Here is a 22,982-nt window from a genome sequence, read left to right on the forward strand (position 1 = left end):
ACTCACCAAAAATGTAGGTACACTTTGTACAATGTGCAATTCTCAACAGGGGCATTTCTCATATTGTGTACTTCTCAAAATGAACCATCCGTAAAATGAGCACATTAGGCGAACTCCATATCAACAAACATATCGAGGTTTTCTTCAAGCTAACATCTTGTAAGCTTTTCTTATAACAGTATTAATTGAACACTTTTGTTACTTTATCAATAAACGCTCTTATTACTCCCAAACTTATCGTTGAAACTAAAATAATTACATACTAATGCTGTGTCTGCGAAGATACCGACCGACCGAGTACTTATTAACAAAAATATATTTACAAACGATACTTTTTTTTACCTAGAACTGATATTGAATCACGCCACTCCGATATTCATAGTAATCACTTACAGCTAAGGTTTTAATTTAAATATTCAAGTTATCACCCTAATTAAAATTGGGGGACGGAGAGATATGCTAGATATTTAATATTGGTAACTACTAATGGCCAATATACCACAAAATGATTATATAATCATATCTAAGTCGAAGCAAATTATTCGTACGAAGTACTTAGTTTGTGCAGTCTAATAATTGTGCTTCTTTAAAAAATTGGACGAAAAATGTTAGTTACCTATCTAATCACAATCTAAGCTGAATTTAATTCTTAGTTCCTAATAAATTTAATGACTAGGTATTGGTTCGTTTTATAAGATCTTGTAAAAGAAACGGATTAGATTGAAAAAGGAAGGATTTTGCAATAGATTAACTTGACCAAAATATCCCATCACCACCCACTCTACCGACCTTCCGGTTATCGTCGCCGAATCTCTAACAGCGCACCATTTCTTGGATTCCTACAAAATATGTTTGATGTCCCTTTAAATCTGTATTACTCACCCCACCCTCTATTCTAGGGGAGGCTGACGATATAAGTTAAGTATGTCTCGCGAAACCATGCCATAGCTGAGTTACTTTTGAACAGTAAATATTCATGTTCAAGTTCATATTTTAAATTATAGCTTATTATTTCTATATTCGATAAACCCTTTCAATTGTTTCGCCCGAGTGTTGATTATTCAGTCAACTTTTCCTTTTATTGTTATAACGAGAATAAATAATTAAAGGTACATAATAACATTAAGATACATTATGGAAATAACTATAAAATATACATAAAAGTTTAAAACTTAAAGAAAAGGAAAATAATTTTTGTATCTACTTAATATACCTATTTACATAAACCATGAGCACTATTTTATTAAAATTATTTTGATTTTATTATAACAACTCATATTAATATAATAAACTTATAAATAACGTTACTAGTAGTAATCTAGAAAACAATATTTAATTATTATTCAAGGAATATCTATTTTATATTTATTTATTGTACCATCATCATAGTTAATTTTTTTGGTCTTCAGACCAGCGAGAAAGTGTATGTTCGCCTGACACATAAGAAAAATAATGGATCCGTTCATAATACCATTTTGAATACTCGAGTTAAAATGATTGGTCATGGCTATTCTATATAATTATTGGATAGCCATTTTAGTTGGTCAGCGGTTTTTTATCGACAGAGTTATGTATTTTCTATAGTTATAAATAGATAGTGCCTACCCTGTTATTTCCTAAATTGCATTAAAATAACAAGCAGAGTCTTAGTTCAAGTAACCGATTGTGAACTCACCTACCCACTTAAAAAAGGCGAATGTCAGCTGTGCCACTATGTAATATCATGTCATCCATTTTATATGTGAATAGGACGAGCATATCATTTATTTCTTACATCTTCATTAATTTTGGTCCAAGCTGCCATCACCAAACAAGATATATTTGTCAATTTTCGTCACAAGGTATTTTATTTGATCGTCTTTACTATAAACATACCAAATAGGAATATGGTACACTCCGTAAACTCCCGATTTTAAATATAAAATAGTAAAACTATGTTTATAAATTAATCATTGTTCAAACAGGATTTGTAAATCGACTAGCAATTCTTCTAATATAACATCTAACACAATAAAGTCTTTGCAGGCACAATGATCACATTTCGTATCGTGATACTTAACACTTCACTTATTATTTCTTTGGTGGGCCTCATAGAGGTATGCTGTCCAGTAAATGATGTTGAAGAGTAGGAAGCTCATGGGGAATAGCATGAGCGCGAATCTGTCGAGGGAGCCATGTTGGGCGCCACAGAACATGATGGCGCGTTCTATGAGCGACGCGATGCGCGCCCGCGTGTTGGTCGGCGTCGCAGGAGACTGCATCGCCATGGCTTCTAGCATTGGTGAGTCCTGGCGTTGGTATCGATATAAATTAATAAGTGTAATTTAGTAAAATATAGATAAAGAGAGAAAAGGAAGAATGACTCAGCTGCTTGATTTTTAAACTTAAGACCAATCAAATGATAGAAAATCTTTGATGTTAATCTTTATTGGGTGATGTTTCTAACACTTTTAAAGGTAAGTTATCACCTACGTAAGGCTTCTAAGACAAACTCAATTTCCAGAAAGAAATAGTGGTACAAACAAGCCTTTGTATTTAAATTCATAATTGGGACATTTTGAATGAAAGCGTTATTTATAGTGTTCAGTGAGCCTAAAATAACCGAGCTTCATTACAAACATCAACTACGCACGAACGAATTAGCAAACATGCTTTAAAAGCTGTGCAAACATTGTTCACTTGCTTTTACAAGACATTTCAAGCACATTTATAAAAGAGGTTAAACTGAATCAATTAACGGCTTCTTTATAAATCCCGTTGAAACCTACATAAATCCTTAATTGTTTTTTTTTACATTAGTTTTAATAGTTTCTAATTTGCAGTGTAAAAAAATGTGATGCTATTTTGGTATCCATCAAAACGTAATGCCAATTAACATTTTCTACTTCTATAATTACCAATTACAGTAGACAATAATTTTATATCTCGCCATTAATTTGCTCTATCACGCCTTAATGTTTCAGTTCGATTTTTTTTACCAAATCAGTAGCGGAATATATATGTATGTTTTACCTACTTTTTAACTATCAACATTGTCTCATCTCGAGCTCAACTATATAATTAAAGGAATACTATAGGCAATCTATGTATGTAAATATGCCACCAGTGGGCAAAGAATATTACGCGAGTAGCTCTATCTATCACACAGTGCAGTTTTTATAATTTACTTTACCTTACTAGTCGTAACTGATCTTGACTCACATCCAATCCTATTTTGCCTCCAATTCCTTTTTCCCGATCGGGATGACTAAAAATTGGGGGCTTTGTTTGAATTTAAGAACTATTCGTAGGTTCGTGATTATAGATATTTTATTCTGATTGTGCTGTAGAAACAACAGCTTCTTAAAGCTTAAACCGAAATGTTAAACGGTGATACTTTTACTTTTGCAATAAGAATACAAAAGGTATATGACAGTTCTGGCCATTTACTGAAAAGTGCACCCTTTTTAGTAAATAGAATTTTATATTTTTTTACAAGAATTTAAATTTTTACGGACAAAGGCGCGATACCATTCCAAATAGAAAAAAATTTAATAGACTTTTCCACTTAATTAGTCACATTCACAATGCAAATTGCCAATGTTCTTGTAATATATGATGTAAAAAGTAATTTAAACAATTACCCTCTGTATAGTTTGATGAGAGAACTGTTGCTTGAGGCCTTCGTCTTCGACGCTCAGCTGCGGGGTGAACACTGCTCCCTGTGGCGTCCCTGTCACTGGCGTACTTAATCTCTGCAGATAATATAGATTTTAAGCTTAAGTTTCACTGGATTTTAACAAAAATAATGTAAATGGCAGCTACTGCTTTATGACGGCTGTACAATTTGTTGCTATATATGTTATATTTTTATTTTCCTGAACACCGTAGATTCGAAGTCGATTTTGTCGAGAAAGCGAACGCTGTTACTACAGCGCACTCCTTCCGTGATTCAGATCATTAAACGGAAAGATTGGCAGAACCATGAGTGGTGTTGAGAAATTGGCTCTATTTAACTCATAAGATTATCCATTTTTAAGTGAATCTTAAAAAAAATCAATTGTCAAGTAGTAGTAAAGCATTACCTGTGCGTGATTGGTCAACTGAGGGGCGAGTTGTACGGCAGACGCTGCTCTGCGCAAGTCCTGCCGCCGCTGGCACCAACTCTTGTCGTACCGGATCCCGAATAAAACCACGAAGTACTCCATGAGCGCGAGAAACACGAAGATGGTGCACCATATCAGCCACACTTCGATGCATTTCAGCTCGAGGGCGTCGGGCGAATTTGTGCTGGAAATTTGTTAAGGAGAAATTAGTTTCGTGAATTTTAAACCTGCTTTTCCATCATCGTTTTAAGTTATAAGCTTACTGTGATAAAAATGTCAATATCAATATAAGACATTCTCGGCTACTATCAGGTAGTGACAGGCCGCAGCCGCAAAACGTTTCCATCAGAAAGTACGAAGAGAAATTCTTCCAGGTTTTTCAGAGTTCATAATTTTTTGCATATTTTTTTTGATATTAATAACGTCTAAACCAACCAAAAATAAAAAATAAAAACAAAAAGTAAAAGATTATTTTCCAATTGGATCTGAACGGCTTCATGAAAGACGTGATCGTACTCTTCTTACCCATCCAAGAAAGCGCGATAAAATTTGACTGATCAGTTTTACCTGACTGTATCAAACATGGTGACAAGAGACAGCAGAGTGGTGACCAACAACACCATCCGCCCGGGCACTATCTCCGGGATCACGCAGAAGCTGCCCCACGAGATGATGACGAATAACGTCGAGGGTAAGTAGCTCTCGAGAAGGTAACTCCTCAGCTCTCTGGACAGCTTGATTTGGAGACGGGCGGCAGAGTGATCGCCTAAAAACATTCCGGTTTTATTGTGTTGTGGTATTGTTCATTTGTTCACGGGCAGGTGTAAACAATCTTGAAATGTCTTTTTATCGAGAAAAAATCTGCTGAACGTAGCCTTTCAGTATTTTCAATACTGTTAGCTCTGTCTACCTCGTAAGAGAGAGACACGTTTTTATATGTATGCACCTATGTACATTTATTCATAAGACATACAAAAAAAAAATGGTTAAAGGCAAAAGTAATTCAATTTGAAATGTTTTGTCTACTTGTGTAAATTAATTTATAAATTTATTTTGTTTACCAAATAACGTTTTCAAGATTGTTCACTTTTATTTCAGTAGGTACCCAAAGTACAATATGCCATTACAAAGGTCTAATGTACTGTGCTGAATTGTAAGAATTTCAAACTCAAACTACTGAGCTCAGTTTTTATGAAAGATTCATAATGGTGCTGACTAACGGAATAATATAAGTCATAATAATCCAATTTCCATGGTGTTGACATATAAGGATTATAATAGTACGTATATATATATAAATAAATAAATACAAAAATATATATATACTGGACAAATTAATCAGGTTGAGTTAGCCTCGAAGTGAGTTCGAAACTTGTGTTACGAGATACTCAATCAACGATACTATATTTTATTATAAATAGTTATATAGATGAACATCAAAGACCTAGGCCAGTCAGAGAAAGTTGGTTGCCCATCATGCCCTGGATTCGAACCCGAGACCTCCGTTGTCACAGACAAGCTAACTACCGCTGCGCCACATATATATACGTAACTACTTATGCAGGTACGTATAGGTAATTAGTATTAAATATTTGTAGTGCTATTTTCATTATCTTACCTTAAAATATGTAAGGAATGCTAATGTTAGTACTTTTAATATTACGGTGCCGCTATGAACTAGGTTAAGAAAAAATTAAGTACTTATTATACTGTGAAGTTTTATATGTAGGTTAGATGTTACGCAAAAACTACTGTAGATGACACAATTTGATCAACATAAATATAAAGTAAAAAATAAGAAACCCCAGCTTGAAAAAAAGAAATAATAATTTGATAATTTTGGGCGTTTTTTATAGTTATTAGGGTAGTCATTTTTGTATTCACACATTTTCTTTATTCTTGGCTTGATCAACAGTTGTTTTCAAAACTGATGGTTCGTAAAAAGAACATGTAGGAGATGTCTAAGATATATTATAATATAATATGCTATAAAAAACATTAGAAAAGATTTCACTGTTAGCCGACACCAGGAAATTTCGATACCTCTTTTTGTTAGTGTTTTCGACATTTAGTCGCCACCTCCGACATTACCACTGGACTTTATAAAAGTGTTATGTAACTACAAAAACGTGTGAATATTCTAAGCTTTTATTTATCCACTTTAATATTCAAAGTATTATATTCTACATACAATCATGCGACATAGAATATATATTATAATTACATACAACATACATATACAACGAATTGCCAGGCACGGATGTAATCGAACTAATGACTCACTTTTCTCGCACGTGACGTACCAATAATTTTCGCTAGAAATATTTTCCTTATTTACCAATTTCCAGGTCTTCGCACATGTGTCAAGGGGTTCTATTATTTTTTTTTATTGTGATTGTATCTGCGAACTGCTTGATAAAATTATAATTATTTGTTTATTTAAAACTTTATTGCACAAAAATGTACAAAAGATGGATTTCATTTCTTTACCAGTCTACCATCTGACCGAAGTACGATTACAATATGGCAAGTACGATTACTTACATTACTCATTTTGAGCGTCAAAATTAAGTATTATTCTCGCAATATTTGCATGTACGTATTTTCTATGCACGAGTTGCGGTTGCTCGTTTAGTATAATCTGTAATACATTGTAACCCGTGAATTGTCAAAGTCACATCCGCGCCAAGCCATGCGGGCGGCATGCCAGCGCATTAGGCGTAATGCAGGCGCAAACTTAAGCGCAAAGCAATAAATATACATTTACCTTCACCATAAGTGCGAATATGATTACTTTTGTCCGTGACGAAGGTGACAACGTATTTGGGGAGTCGGAACTCGCTGCGCTGCCCCGGGCCGGAGGCGAGCCCCCGCCACGCCGCCACGTCTCGCCACTCGAATCTGATGTCTTCTGTTGTGTACTTATCTATAATCAGAGGGTCACGAATGTTGATATGTTTTATTTTCCCTCTTTCTCTAACTTAAACGATAGAGAGAGAGGGAAGTTAAGACATATGCCTTGTTAACGTTCGTGAATAACCCATTAATTGTAGTTGACACATCGGCATAATGAATCGGTTTCGATAGCTTTCGTTCGTCACGTTTAGATGGTTTGACAAACGCCAATGCCCACATTCGAGGGTAAACGTGTGCACGCATCTTAAAAAAAGTATACTGGAATCGTTCGAGTAATATGGACAAGATAATGCTCGTATTTCCGTACAGGTTTGTACAGCAAATCATATTTAAAAAATATATAAAACAAAGGCGTATTTAATGTTAATAAGCGGCATATTTTTGACAAAAAAAATAATATATGCTATAATGCAAAATAAATTTACAACAACATGTAGAGTTAACACTGAACGGAAATTGTTTCAAAGTGTTATTTACTACTATTTAATACTAGGCACCAATCAAACAACTCACACTTAACACTAATCAAGTGAATACGAGTCCTAAGAGTAGAAAGGTAATCTGATATCATGGCCAATTAAAAGGTGAAGAAAACCTATATTGTACCAAAAAATAAAAACATTTATATCATAAATAAAAATAAAAATAATAATATAAAAAAAAAACATTGAAATGAAGAAAAAGTACAAAATGACTTTGATCTTCGTAGTCAAAACTCGTAGCTATGCTACGAACCGCGCTACGACAGCGCCTACGCATCTGAGCTACGTTAGACCTCAACGAGTCATTATCGTAGAGTCGTAGACACAGTTACGAAAGCACACTGCATAGGTGGAATAATGCATACTAATTTAAAAGTGAAAGTGTAATATTTTGTCAAGCTTTCTCGTCACAACCACTGAACTGTATAGTATATACATAGTATCATCAAATATATCTATATATTTCTTTGCCAAAAAACTGAGTTATATTGACCGCAGAATATACTTTCTACGGTTACTTTTAAATAAAGAGTGTGAGTGTGAAATGTGCTTTTTTATGAGACATCTGTGTTTAAAAAGGGATTCTAAAATCTTGGATTTTACTGTAATTGATCAATCTTATTTGATTAAAGAATATCTAAAGCAAAACTTTGGTATTAAGGTTCCATGGAGTGTGAAGCGGAATCTACGAATATAAGAAATTCCGTGGGAACCGTAGTAGCCCTATGATTCAGAGACCGTGAATCGAATCCCATGGGAAACAAATGCAGGTCACCGTTAATTACACACAAATGCATTCTTATGTAAATTTAATTATTAAAAGTGCGATGGTATCATGCAAATCATTGTAAGGCCGTGATCTAAAAATACAAAAGATAAGATCTATATACACTTATTAATTACTTAGAGGTAAGTTACACCAATCATTTACTTACCAAAATTTCTGAATATGTTAAGAGTTAAGTAGGAAGTTAGGTGATGGTATCTTTTTAAGTGTATGTACCTAGTTTAAATTGATTTGCGATTAATTCAATACTCACCTTTATCAATTTAAACTCCATTTAAATGGTATTTTTCAAAGAAAATCCTTCCCAGTCGAAAGCCATTTCAGTAAATTTTTAAAATGAACCAATTTATATAATACTTGATTATTTATAACAACATACTTAAATAAATTGCCCTCTATCATAGCGGCTTGACAGAAAAACTGTTGACTTAGGATTTATTTACAATTATTATGTTGATCTTATCTAAACAATAAACTGTTTACAAAAGTAAATGCATATAATACTTTATATTCCCGGATTAACCTCCTGTAAAAATTTTTAAGTATCTACGTTTAAATCGTATGTAATATATTTAAGACATATTCACTTCTTGCAAATAGGTACTCACTTAGGTACTTACAGAAAATAAATAGTTTAAGGTCATCATAAAAAAAAATTTAATACTATACCCTCATCTTTGTTTTAATAGGCAATAACTTTATGTAATAAGTATTTATCTGTATAATTATGTTGGTTGAAGGTGCTCTATAAAAGCAGATGCTTATTTATGTTGCAATCTTTATTTATGTATACATGTATGTATATGTATATGTTAATTGACTTTTGTTTTTATTAATATCTTTAGGTTGTTCTAAGTCTTTTTTGGTGGTTTTGTTTATTTGGTTGCCGGTTTTTGATTTTTCTACTTTTTAACCGCCTTCCAAAAATGTGGTTCTCGGTATGTATGTTTGTCCGCTATTGTTTCGCGTTTCGCTAAACCAATTTGGATTGCGGTTTTCAGGAAAGTATTTATTACACTTAAGAGAAAGTTTTAGAAATTAAGCCTGGATAATCTGGACCATTCTTTGTCAAGGAATTTTAAAATGATAGTGAAGTACTTAATAACTTTGTATAATAATGTTTGCCAATTACCGGTAACAATGATCACCTACACAATATGGTAATACTAGCGTTAACAAAATATAATATTTAAATATTACAACCCTCTGCCTATTTACACTTGCAGGAATCGTGATCACTATATTTTTGTATGATTGAGTTAGTTGAGCATTGGAATTAGATGCGAGGACTTCGGGAATAATGAGAGAACAGATTGGACTAATAACCGTTGACTTACAACTACTGAAATCAATGGCGCAGTTCTGTACATCTAGTGGATACAGAACAAAATCCATCTCGCATTTTATTGTAATAGTTGCCCTGAAAAAGAAGAAAATATATTTTTATTATCATATAGACATAAGTTTATCTTCTTGCAAAGGTTGCGGAGATATAAGATGGATGTCGCTTCGTGTAAAAATCTGACTTGCACATCGGGTTCACCGCCCTCTTTTTTATTATTATTAGTTGTACGTAATAAATTTACCAATGTTACCTTTCAGCAATTATTTGGCAAGATTTGGCAATTTTTTCCGATCTCCAATTAAATCTATATCTTGTGGCAACAAAATTTTAATATATACGATAGATATAGCGTGTTAAAAAAGTTTTGAAGCGCGCCACTTTTTACATCAATCCAAATCATAAAGCATTCGAAGGACACGCTACAAAGTGCATTTTCATAACAACTATAAAAATAAAATTATAACAAAAGACGAACCCAATACTGACTGAGACGGTGCCATTGGAATACAGTCTCAGAGAGGCCATGTCGTTGAAGACCGAGAGGATCTTCATGGACTGCAGCTGGTAGATGTACAGGTCGGGGGTCCAGATCAGCTGCCGGAATTCCCACGGGAGGTCAATGAGGTTCATCCCGGGAGGCACGTGCAGGCGCATGTCCTCCCATGACGCTTGAAGGAACACGTCCAAGGTTATTTCCTGGAAGAAGAATTAATAATTTTAGTTGTCATTTGTTTTATAAATAAATTATTTTTTATTGTAGATACAATGTTTCGTTGTAAAGTCTAACCCTCCCTTGTGTTGATTTAGTAGGAGACAAAGGCGGCGGAGGTCAGACGGGAATCGCTTCATGTTAAAATACTTGACTTACCTTGCCATCGTGGTTAAAGAGACCCTCGGGATCTTCTCCAGAAAGTTGAGGTTGTAACGGGGACGAACGCCAGGACGATGGCGTTTCATTGTCAAAGCACGTCATTTCTATCAAACGCGTCAAGTACCTAACTCTTATTTTCTACTGCCCCATAAAATTTGTACTAATATTCAGTTGAGGTACTTAAAGTATGAATGAGAATTTTTGTCGATGAAATGGTAAAGGGTTATATACCTAAGTATAGCAAAAATACTATGTTCAATTTATTTTTCCACACTAATGCAACTAAACTAATACGATTTTACAAGTAGGTACCTATCTATCGAAATAAAGGTGAAAGGTTATACTTAAATTAATTAAAAGTCGTAAGATAGAAATAATAAGAAAGAAGTTTATTTTAGAAACTCATGTATTTTTTGATAATAAGACATTTAACGATCGATTTTGTACCTACGGAAAAGGACTAAGATATTTTATCTTTGATTAAGACATTAGAACCATATTATTCTTACACCTATGAACGGTGTAATGGTCTATTTCTACGAGAAGCCGGTCTATGGCCGTAATAAAATAGTTGTTAATAACTCTACAACACCGCAAGTACTACGGAAATTATATTACTTGCCAAGATTTGTATGAAGCGTATTGTCAACAATATAGAAAATTAAATGCATCTGAATATGACACACATATTATATAACACACTTCACTTATTAAAGTACAGTTTCTGTAAGTACATCAAATGCTAATGTGATTGACTTTATTTCTTGGTCAATGTCTTTCTCTTATCCATTATACGTAAGAATCATGTGAGAATTCCTAATAAGAAAGTAACTTGTAACCATTGAAAGTTCAGTTTATATCTATGTATTTTTTATTTCACAAAGTTTCATAAAAATAGGTTTAGTAGTAGGTTGAGATTAAACTAAAAATCAAAGAGTACAATAAATACAAATAAGGTTAAGTCCGCCATTTTTAATTTTGTATATCGATATTTTTCTTTCTAATTATATTTTTTACAATAAAGAGTTTGCAAATAAAAATCTATCATAAAACTATATATGTTACATACCTCTCTGTTCTCGTCTACTCCAGACACTCTATTCACATTAACTCCTATGTACACAGTAGTGTTTTTGCCTGAAACAATAAACATTGATGTAAGATTTTGCGGGATAATGATAAACTGTAGTAAAATAATAGTAATCAGGCGGTTTATGGTTGCCGTTGGAGATATCGCCGACCCATCGACCCAGTGCTTTACTTGTTATCTTTATTTAGTCAAAGACTGCTTATATTTAGTCATTAATGAACATTATATTGAAAAATCAATAAATACGGAACAATCAAACAAATTGAGGTAACCTCACATTAAATTTGGGATTTGTGTTGTGCAATACAAATTCAATACTTGTATATAATTGAAATTCCCTAGATTTTTTTTTATTATGACTTGGGATCGATCCCAAGATGTGTGGATCGGTGATACACATTTACATTAGGTATGTATGATAAAACTTATTTGCTAAGTATGCAAACCATATATGGTACAAAACATCTATTTATTTGGACCTAACTTGAATGTGCTTTCTGAATACAAAAACTTTATTTTTAACGACCCATAACACAGATATGGGTTTCCCGTAGCACCAAGGTCAGGGTCCGCTTATTAATGAAAAAAAAGTTGAAAAATTTTCAGTCATAAAATGTAAAAGTAGAATCGTGATAGTCCGCAATATTGGAATCGGTGCCAGCGCGCTCCCGTCCCGTGCACATTCGTCAAAGCCTGCAAACCACCACAACACAAAATGGTTCAGAAGGGACACACACATTCTTCTGCACGTGATTTTACATTTCTATAAGCATTTATTCAGACGACAGATTTGGTGCAGTGGCAGAGCTCCTGCCTTTGGCCCTATTCATTGAGTTGGTAACCCACAAAATAAGTCCAGAACTTAGATACTTTGGAGTGTAAAATAAATGAGTGTATTTTTATTATTGCATACTAAGCCTAATACAAAGTTTTTTTCCGGATTAGTCATTAGAATGAAAAATAAAGAAATGCAATTTCGGCTATATAATTTGAAACAATAGCTTCGTAATATTCAATAGCTGTTATTTCTAGCTACTAGGATCGAGAACCATGTCAAATATTAGATACTAAAGTAATACATACATATATACATATGGTCATGTCTATATCCCTTGCGGAGTAGACAGAGCCACCAATCTTAAAAAGACTGAATGGCCACGGTGAGCTATTCGGCTTAATGATAGAATTGAGATTCAAATAGTGACAGGTTGCTAGCCCATCGCCTAAAAAAGAATCCCAAGTTTGTAAACCTATCCCTTAGTCGCCTTTTACGACATCCATGGGAAAGAGATGGAGTGGTCCTATTTTTTTTTGTATTGGTGCCGGAAACCACACGGCACTGCCAATTAATACAAACTTTGTAATACATACCTTATACAAAATCTTTTCTTTCATAAATACTTATTCATTTTTATCATTAAAGCGCTTCTTACTGTATACTTTTTACTAAGTCTACCTGTGTATTTACATAAGCCTTGACAGTATTATAATGTTCACCGCCATTTGAAGCAAAGGGTTTCATTGAGGGAATGCGGCCTCGGCGGAGATAGCTATAAATAAAGTTGACCTGACTCAACAGTGTATTTAAATATCAATATCTCTGATTGTGGGAATACAATGCAAGAAGTTTCTAGACTTTTAAATAACGAGTTGGGAACAAATTGAACTTAGCTATTACTTGGAGCTTTATTTGTATGGAAAATTAAATAAGCAAAATATGAACTGGACGTTATTCATTATAGACGCGGGATCCAAAGCATAGTGACTGAGGATGCATCTAGGTACACACAAATAAAACGAGAGATATAATAATTAATTCTATAATTATATCTCAGTGAGGTACCTACCCAATTTTATTTATCTATGAAACAGATATCATATCTCTTATAGAGTTTATTAGCTCCTCGAGTATTTTTAGCTACAACAGCCTCAATTAAAGAACAGGAATCCAGGTTGACTAATGATAGGCTGAACGTCAATATTGCGATGGATTTCTGCTGAATAATATCCGGGCTAAAGTGGATAGTTATTACGAGGCATATGATGACTATTTATAGTGTGCTTGATAAGTAATTAGTAAACATGAGTAATTAAAGTCTTTGCACTGCAGTGGTTGTTCATCTATGGTTAAAAATTAGATATAATTTTCATAAAATGCAGGATTAGCATATAGCAAACCATTACAAAATTGTGTTACGGTAGTACAAAACTATTTGTGACACAGATCTATGTCTTTAGATAAGTCTTATTGTGTTATAAGATATTGGGTCAATAGTGCTTCTTTGACATATGCACACATAAATACCCTACGCTTATTTCCTGAAGCAGAGACTATATCTTATAGAATAGAATCTTTTGCAATCTAAATCAATTATTCTAATAATTGTTAAAATTGTATACATTATAGTTAAATATTCACCATTAGGTCACAACGGAGTGCAGGGTGGGCAAAAGGGCGACAGGTCACCGGGGTATGATGTGCTTCTCAGATTACAGAACGGTCGTCAAATCTGTTACGTACGTATAGAGCTAAATGTTGGGCCATGAAAGCGACGGATGAAAGGAAAAATGGTGGATGTTCCTTACGAGAGACCTTCAAAGTGTGTAATGAAATGGCAAGTGTATGAGTGCATTGAAGAAGTCCTCAAAATGTATCTTTTTTACCAAGAGGGAAAGACATACAATCTTCGCTTCAGTATGAACTGGTCCTTAGTTAAAATAGGAATAACATATATTATTCAGATTTCTATGTAGATATAATGTAAACAAGGAGAAGGAGAAGAAACTCACCGGGTGGAATGTTTCTGTTGTAGTTTGTTGGAATTTGGTATGAGTGCTGGTCCATGTACAGGATCTGGCTGAAAGAAATTGACATTAATTAAACACTTTTATTTATAAGCTATAAATATAAACATCTAAGACAAAGCGGGGTTATTCACGATCGTCGATAAGTTATATGTTTCATCTACCCTCTTTGTTAATCTCGAAGATAAATCGAAAAGTAAGAGAGAGAGAGAGCGAATAAAATAAATATGCCTTGTATATATTACTATATATAATATTATTATTTGTTGCCTTGTATTCTTGCCTGTATTCTTTTGCAAGTGTCGCTAAATCGTGCGTATAGGTGGCGCTAGATTCGTTGCTTTAAGCGCGAAAATAAAATCGCGCGGGCGAATCTGCGGGTGTAAGCTAGAGAAGTTATAATAGGTAGTGAACGATATAACCGGGGGTTGAACCGGGACCTTGTATTTCCACAATAAGTATAATTTGCCACTTTGCAAGTCGGAGATTGAAACCCAGAAATATCTCTTGTTTTCACGTTTCTCTCTTTTTTCATGACATCTCCCTTATTTTCATACATACATATAGAAACGTCTATATCTTTTACGGGACAGACAGAGCCAACAGTCTTGAATAGACTGAAAGACCACGTTCAGCTGTATGTATGGAAATTGCACAGCAGTGTGTGTATTTCACTATCAAATAAAGATTAGTTGCTTCATGTCTTGCCTAAGTATTAACATAATATACAATTGTAAACAATAACTAATTCTGTTGATTGTAGATACATAATCTCCTATACTGTCTCAAGACTCATATCTTTTGTTAGCACGGAAATTAACCGGGATTAAGCCTCAGCTTTATTATAAATTGTAAGATATGTTTATCATTTGCATAGACCGCTTTTCTAGTATTTTCTTTATTCAGGTTAGTTTTTAGTACATTATAAGCCAGATAGTCTGCAAACTTCCGCGAGAGCTTAGGTAGGTTATTTTGAGATATTCGTTCAGGACATTCAAGTAAAAGTAACGATTATTGATCTTATATCATTACTAATATCATAAATGCGAAAGTAAGTTATGTTTGTTTGTTTTCTCTTCATGGGTTATCTATTGGAGCAATCTTCTTCAAATTTTACATATATTTTAAAAATAAATAGTCTGGAGAAAGACAATGGTTAATTTTTAATATACAGTTCCGTTGGAATTTGTGAAAAACCTGTATTTTTTGCAAGTGTCGCTAAATTCGTGCGTAAAGGTGGCGCTGGATTCGTTAGTTAATAGTTTACGATATAAAAATAAATATGGGCGGGCAAAGCTGAGGGTACAGGCTAGTGAAGTTATATTAGGTAGTGAAAGACATGGCCATATATACCAGAAAGATATTTCAGATGCGAAAATATTGCATTGACGTCTTTGAATTTTCTTTAACTACATATAATCTATACATATAATAAAACAATAAAAATATTTTGTCTGTACATCTTGTATTTTTGACTGAAATATATAGAGAATTTTTTTTTTAAATTTTTTGTCTGTCTTTTTGTATCTGACTGTATGATCAAGATTCAACTAGAAATTTACGCGGACGAAGTCGCGGGCAACGGTGAATAGCTTAGTTCAGCATTTTGTCGGATGTAAGGTATTCTTGAGCGGTAATACAATTATATTGAAGGTGATGTTACATCACAACCGTCGGATTAGGAGCAAGCCTGAACTCATGACTTAAGTTATTAACCTGTTTATATCTTTTAAACTGGAATTATAGTTAAATAAGGAAATAGGTTATTTATTTCAGACTTATTCCATTCATGAAAAAAAGAACACGCTGCGTGGTTTATTTAGAAGAGTCTTGTTGATAAAATTCGATGCAGTTTTGATAACAGCCTTAGTGTTTTGTCACCTATTAAGAAATTATCTTGTGTATAGTTATGATATCGTTGAGTTAGTATCTCGTAACACAAGTTTCGAACTTACTTCGAGGTTAATTCCATCTGTGTTATTTGTCCCATATATTTTTTTTTTTTATTTATAATGGCCAAAAGGCGTTGTAAATTATTATGGTGTTATCGATGTAGGCCATCGTTGCACCGCAAACTTTTTCATCGGGTAATTAGGAATGTGTTTCCGTGTTTTATAACATGGACAAAAAGGGTTTCTAAGAAAAACATATTTGTTACATTAAGAAGTATTGGAAGTTGTAGATTAAATTTATTTATTTTATTTTACGTGCAGTGCCGTGTGGTTCCCGGCACCAATATAAAAAAAAGAATAGGACCACTCCATCTCGTTCCCATGGATGTCGTAAAAGGCGACTAAGGGATAGGCTTATAAACTTGGGATTCTTCTTTAAGGCGATGGGCTAGCAACCTGTCACTATTTGAATCTCAATTCAATCATCGAGCCAATAAGCTGAACGTGGCCTGTCAGTCTTTTCAAGACTGTTGGCTCTGTCTACCCCGCAAGGGATATAGACGTGACTATATGTATGTATGTATAAAATAATCATTTAGGCTATATAGTTGTTAATATGCTAGGATTGTACAATTTGTAAAAAAAAATAAGGTGTAGTGTTAGTTTGTTTCCACAGGGTTTAAGGAATTAGAATTATAATTTAAAATACCATTGATAAAAATGAAATTTACATATGTATGTTCAGAACAATTCAGATAATTAAACATACCTCCTCATTAGGCTCCTGTTAATTTTTTTTTACAACGGAAGTAAACCTTTGTTAATTTAGTGGAAGAAATAGGCACGCGATTAATTTACTAGCATAGTATAGTGGCAGCAAGTTTTGGTATTTCCGTACACGCGTCCTTCAGCATAAAAAATAAAAAGAAATGAGTAGGTACTTATTACCACTTATAAAGTGATTCCTATTGTATTGTAATATTTGCGCAATGTGCATAATCTTTGGCCATGTCCTGTCGGTTTGTTTTAAAGACATTATTTCACAAACAATCACAACTAGTAGGCAGCTCAAAACATTTCGAGTTTTATAAGCCTTTCCCTTGATTAACTTTTACAATGCGCGAGAAGAGATGCAGTCAGGAGGCAGCATGTTTTTTCTTGAATAGCAAAATCTACAGGTTTTATTTATTATGATAGAAATCAGTTGGAAGCGCTTGGTGAGACGTTACTTATTTTTATCGTGGAAAATCTGCCTCCATAAATTCATAAGTCCACATCATTGGTTAAGGAGATCCCAATTGAACACCACAATGTATCGAAGCAAACGTGATGGGTTCCTCGTGGTACTTGGCCATCGTCCAAGCTATTTGTTTGGCTAACAGATCACTTCAACGCACTCGCAAATATCGGTACTGCCTTTGATTATACGCGAATCAAAGAGAAGCCGATACTCCATTTTTGGCATAGTTTAGATTTGATATTTTTTTTCTTTTGATCATATTGTTGTTTCCAACGTTCAATTTCAAATTAGATTATTTTATTAAAGATATTATTTATTAGGTCTTTTATTGTAAAAATAGGAATATGTTTTCGGCTTATGTGTTGTTGGGGGAAGATAGCCACGAATAGATAGTTACCTACTATACAATACTTGCATGGGGTCGCAATTGTTAACATTTTAAAATTTTAATTTTGGTTGTCGAATCAAACTATTTTGGGGTGACACGGAATACCTCCATTGATTAACATATCTTTCACTGTTACCTTCAGTAGATTGGATTTGAACTTATATATCTGTCATGGGGAAGAAACCTTAGACCAATATTTTTTCAAATATAAACGAGGGCAAAGTATCAAACAAAGTATTTTATTTAGTACTAATTTTTACTTAGTAGTATGTATGACAATATTCAATTTATTGGTACTTACTAAATTACCATCCTCATCACCTTTGTACTCAAATAAATGTGAGAACTTACAATTCTAGAGTAGATTACATACGTTTTCATTTGATTCTAAATAATTATACATCTGTATACCAACGTGTGGTATTCAAATCACCTATTTTTTATATCAGAAGTGTACGAAAGCTATTATTTGAGAAACATGAGGCGTCCGTGGATTGTCATAGAATTGCATGTCATTACCTCGTTGCGTCCGGCTTGTAAACGTGTTATATGATAAAAAAGAAATAACTATAAGTACGAGCAGATGATGGGCTGTGGGGTTCCGAATAACCTTAGTAAGGAAGATATAATCACAATGAATCTTATGACTTGTTATGAAATGTTTGGTTGCTTTGTGCCCTTAGGTTCACTGATTATTGTTACAAGATTGTGGTTACAGGTCGGCCTTTGTACGATTTTGTTTGTTGTGTGCTCAGATTATAAAATAATTATTCTTATCTGTATATTTGTAGCACAATAAAGAATTTTACCTATTTATAATTAATACCTACTCTTTAAATTTATAGGTCCTTTTATTTTTATTTGTTTTTATCCGTAAATGTTATATAAAACACAAGGAGCATGGTAAGGAGCTATTTACGTGATAAGTGTATACTATTTATGTATATTTCGATTCAATTTCTTTGATATTTTACAAAATTCTCTTTCAGTTTATAATATGTGATGTAACATTAATATTGATTTCTCCAACTTCTGTGACGTAAATATCTTAAAAGAACTAAAAAAAAAAGAATCCCAACCAATTATTATTTATCTGTCTGTTATTTTATGTGATTTTCTTTCATGTATGTGGAATCCTGAAATTCAAACATAAACGAATGCAGATTATTATTTTCGTTTGTGATTATAAGGTGATTATGTACTAAGTCCATCGTATTTTTTGTTATCGACGTGTTTTTATCTTGTCATGTTTATACTCATATCATTAATCGCGACGTTTTGAAACTAGCTTCCGCCTGCAGTTTCGCCCGCGCGAATTTAGAGCCTACACGCGCTAATTTTTCACCATCTACAAAAGAATACAGGTTTTTTTCGCAAACCCCATGTATTCTAAGTATAATTTTACTGGGATGAAAAGAAACCTTTGTCCTTCTCAAGACTCCTTGTTAAATATACGCAAAATTTCAAGAATATTGATTCAGTAGATCATTCGTGAAGAGACAACAAAAAAAAAAACATTTATAAGTTCAGAAATGAGAATTGTCTGTGTTATTTTACATTGTGACGGTTAGTAAAAATAAAAACTTATTTTAAATTTTCCTTCGTCTGAGGTAAAAAAGAAATATTATATAACAACAGATAATTGTAGACTTGTCACTCAGAGATAGTAGGTCATTAAATCTTACATGAAAGATACTTTTTGCAGTCATTTACAGTACCAAAATATAGGTACTCCTATGCTTAGTCCATTATAGGTAGTGTGAATAAAAATAAATAAGTTAAATTCACTTTAAATCAGCTTATGGTTATTTTTTATACTTTACGTGTTAAATTATAAGAATAACAATATTTTTTTTGAGTACATATTAAGTATTTAAGTATAATACTCATAACCTTTCTTTTCATCATAGTCAAATTATGTGCCAGTACAAGCTTTCGTCACAGAAACGTCAACTCTCTTATGCAATGGGTTATATGATTGTATTAAATGCATAGGCGATAGACCAAGTGAGAGAATGCAACCAGTATTTAGTCCAAGGGACTATTTCGGTGGTCACAGTTACCGCGCGCGTTATATTTGGGTTATTAGTGACGCAAATAGTGATAAACAGGTTTAAATTTGGCTTGGCGCTTCTGTAAATCTATTGTTGTCTTTAGGTCACTGAAATTCTAGGTTAATTTCACGCAAACATTTCGTTTTCATAATATTGTCCAATAAGGTGTTTACGTAATAAGGGCGTGCGGGTGTTATGCATAAGGATTCTGAGGTTTTTTTTTTAAATTCAGTTAATTATTATAATTTACTTATTTATAACTTTTTCAGATAATTTATCACTTTTCTAAGTTAAACAAGCCAGATTACGAAGGACTTCAATACAAAAACTACGCGGTTTCTATATCACTGCCAGTTTATGCCGGAACAGTATTTTTGTTTTATGTTCCACAGTGTGTTTGTAAGTGCTGTTTTTGCATTATCAACCTAGGGGACCTCCTTTTAGTGAGGTCACCGCTGGCGCAGTTAGTTTACCTAATTTTACGCATCAAATCGTGATCCAGCCCCCGAATCATGGCACGCGCGATGCTGTTTTTATCGCTGTCCCGTTTCACGTCGTATTAGAAAGCACTAGAGTAAGTGGGGCATGAACTTTTCCTCGCATATTCAAAAGTACGTATAAACCATTTATTAAAAAAAATAGATTACTCTAAATTGAAGTTTTCATGGTAGTACCTACATAAGATGACAATGTTATATACTAACTATGTGTTTTGATTTAATTTTGACAATATAACCGGCTATTATTGTTTTTTCCACATCTCTTTCATAAACTTATACGAGTATAACTACATAAACAAATGGTAATCCAGAAGAAAAAGAAAATAGACTTTTATAATCCCTGCTTCCCGACTAGTATTATAAATTCGAAAGCAACTCTGCTTGTCTGTCATGCTTTTACGTCTAAACTACTGAATTGATTTTGATGAAATTTGGTACAGAGATAAAGTTGACCGTAAAAAATAAGGCTATATTAATTGTGAATAAGGGCGAATAAGTGAAGGTTAAAACGTTGGTTTCTATAGAAAGTACAACGTCCTTTGACTTATTTATCCTACACTACATACGAGTATACTTTTGTCAATCATACATATAATAAATTTATTTATATAAATATAGCTTTTGCATGTGGCCTATTGCTGATAGACATTATATGATTAACCTGATCATAAGGTAGAGAAAGTTATCCCATAACATAAGTGTCGAACTTTTGGGGTTTAGTTTACATATTATAAAGTAAATAAAGTAGTTTAAGTTAATCCTAAAAGTCTATGTACCTCTCTAGATAATTTTATTTATTTTATCTTAAATAACATAAACATATAGTATAGCACGATTGAAGAATTGGCGGGCTTAATATTAATAGCCTACGCGGAAAGCATATATCTCCTAAGCAGAAAGCATTAAGTATAAAATATATATGTATAGTGTGTAGGTGATGTAACAAGGAGAGAAAAATCATAAATGATTTGACAGATTGAAAATGGGGAGCGATTATTGATTTTAGTGTGAGATGGACTAGGAATGTCTTGTCTAACTATGTACTAATAGTTTTTACATACATACATACATACATATCGTCACGTCTATATCCCTTGCGGGGTAGACAGAGCCAACAGTCTTGAAAAGACTGAATGGCCACGTTCAGCTATTTGGCTTAATGATAGAATTGAGATTCAAATAGTGACAGGTTGCTAGCCCATCGCCTAAAAAAGAATCCCAAGTTTGTTAGCCTATCCCTTAGTCGCCTTTTACGACATCCATGGGAAAGAGATGGAGTGGTCCTATTCTTTTTTTGTATTGGTGCCGGGAACCACATGGCACTAATAGTTTTTCTTAGATATTTTTCATAAACTCTAATCTCTATTGAAATTAAAAAAGATAATATAAAGTCAGTGGTTTATTGAAGATCCTGATGTCTTTCACATTACTATGTATAAATCTAGCAGGTATACTAATCTAGTGTCGGATGTTTATGTCAACACATAGTATTGCCAAGCCGGTGCGAATGCGACTCGTGCGCATACTCACTTGGCAGAATCTGATAACGTGTGTTTATTTTTAATTGATAGCCATAATCTGCTTTTATCTTGTTATAACCTGTTCAAGTCAGAACAAAATTTCCTTATAAATTTAAAGCGGTGGTCTATGGAAATAAAAAGTTTATTGATAAATTGTCCATTGTTTAAATTATGTAAGAAGTTAATCTTTTTAATATAAAAATGTTACCAGTAGATAAACATTCAAGTTTTATTGGAATAAAATGTTCAATGTTTCTCGAATGTATGATTTAGAAATAGATCATAATTTTATTCTCTTATATTTTTGGAAAATCTTAAGGGTTCAACAGGTGATTTGACGGTATTTGATGGACGGTACGAATGACTGACTCCCAATGAATTTTATGCAGTTATCTAATGGCATTAACTCTTCGACACCAACACTTGGTTAATCATAAAATTGATTCTCAATAAGATAGAAGTTATGACAGGTGGCTCAACATATTTAACACTTTTATCCCTTACTCGCGTTTTACGCTTAACTTTTGAATGTGTAAGTTAGCTAGTGCTGCAATAAATGTGCGAACGAGTGTTTTCACAAAAATAAACCGTAACAAATGAGACACTAAACAAGGTGAATGTTAACGCACTCGCGACGCGGCAGACGGTCGTCTCGCGTGCCCATCTAAATTATTTTTGTAGCTCATTCGAGGTCCCAGCGCGAATTGCGACCGGCACATTTATTCATTTATAACTGCAAATCTGTCACTCCCTGTACTCACGTCCGAAATGCTACGAACCTTGCACACTCCAGCAGTTCCTTTTGGGAGTTGAATGAGGCCCCACCGCCTAAGACGATGAGACCGAGTACAACCGGGAAGGTTTTCCACATGGCGCTACGGTCGCGCGGGTCCGGGCCGTTGGTCACTGATAGTTACACACACTTGACACATGATCAGCTAGAGGCACATCACTTCACTTGGATCCGTCACCTTCGACCTCAGTTGCCGTGGGTCGAGGACCGAGGA

General features: G+C 33.6%; 1 protein-coding gene across 2 annotated transcripts; it reads right to left on the minus strand.

Annotated features, from left to right (window-relative positions):
- Nucleotides 1-1,314: 1,314 nt before the first annotated feature.
- Nucleotides 1,315-22,982, minus strand: LOC106139120 (glycine receptor subunit alpha-2). 2 transcript variants are annotated; one of them, XM_013340492.2, is made up of 10 exons: nucleotides 22,755-22,982; nucleotides 14,367-14,434; nucleotides 11,556-11,623; nucleotides 10,091-10,311; nucleotides 9,608-9,690; nucleotides 6,853-7,011; nucleotides 4,653-4,851; nucleotides 4,065-4,269; nucleotides 3,624-3,734; nucleotides 1,315-2,288 (listed from the first exon to the last, which is right to left on the minus strand). In XM_013340492.2, the coding sequence occupies exons 1-10, from the start codon at nucleotides 22,844-22,846 to the stop codon at nucleotides 2,064-2,066; spliced, it is 1,431 nt and encodes a 476-aa protein (XP_013195946.1). In that variant the 5' UTR covers nucleotides 22,847-22,982; the 3' UTR covers nucleotides 1,315-2,063. The 2 variants fall into 2 exon arrangements, with proteins under 2 accessions (XP_013195946.1, XP_060810804.1); XM_060954821.1 differs by having other exon boundaries at nucleotides 14,367-14,430; nucleotides 22,755-22,838.

This window comes from Amyelois transitella, chromosome 5, assembly GCF_032362555.1.
Source record: "Amyelois transitella isolate CPQ chromosome 5, ilAmyTran1.1, whole genome shotgun sequence".
Classification (NCBI taxonomy): domain Eukaryota; kingdom Metazoa; phylum Arthropoda; class Insecta; order Lepidoptera; family Pyralidae; genus Amyelois; species Amyelois transitella.

Bases quoted from the DNA above. Each gene is read 5' to 3' on its own strand.
- LOC106139120 (XM_013340492.2), bottom strand. From the start codon at position 22,846: ATGTGGAAAACCTTCCCGGTTGTACTCGGTCTCATCGTCTTAGGCGGT. The intron at 11,624-14,366 runs GTGAGTTTCTTC...TTATTGTTTCAG, and splicing joins CAACAGAAACATTCCACCCG to GCAAAAACACTACTGTGTAC. The intron at 9,691-10,090 runs GTTCGTCTTTTG...CTTCTTTTTCAG, and splicing joins ACCGTCTCAGTCAGTATTGG to GGCAACTATTACAATAAAAT.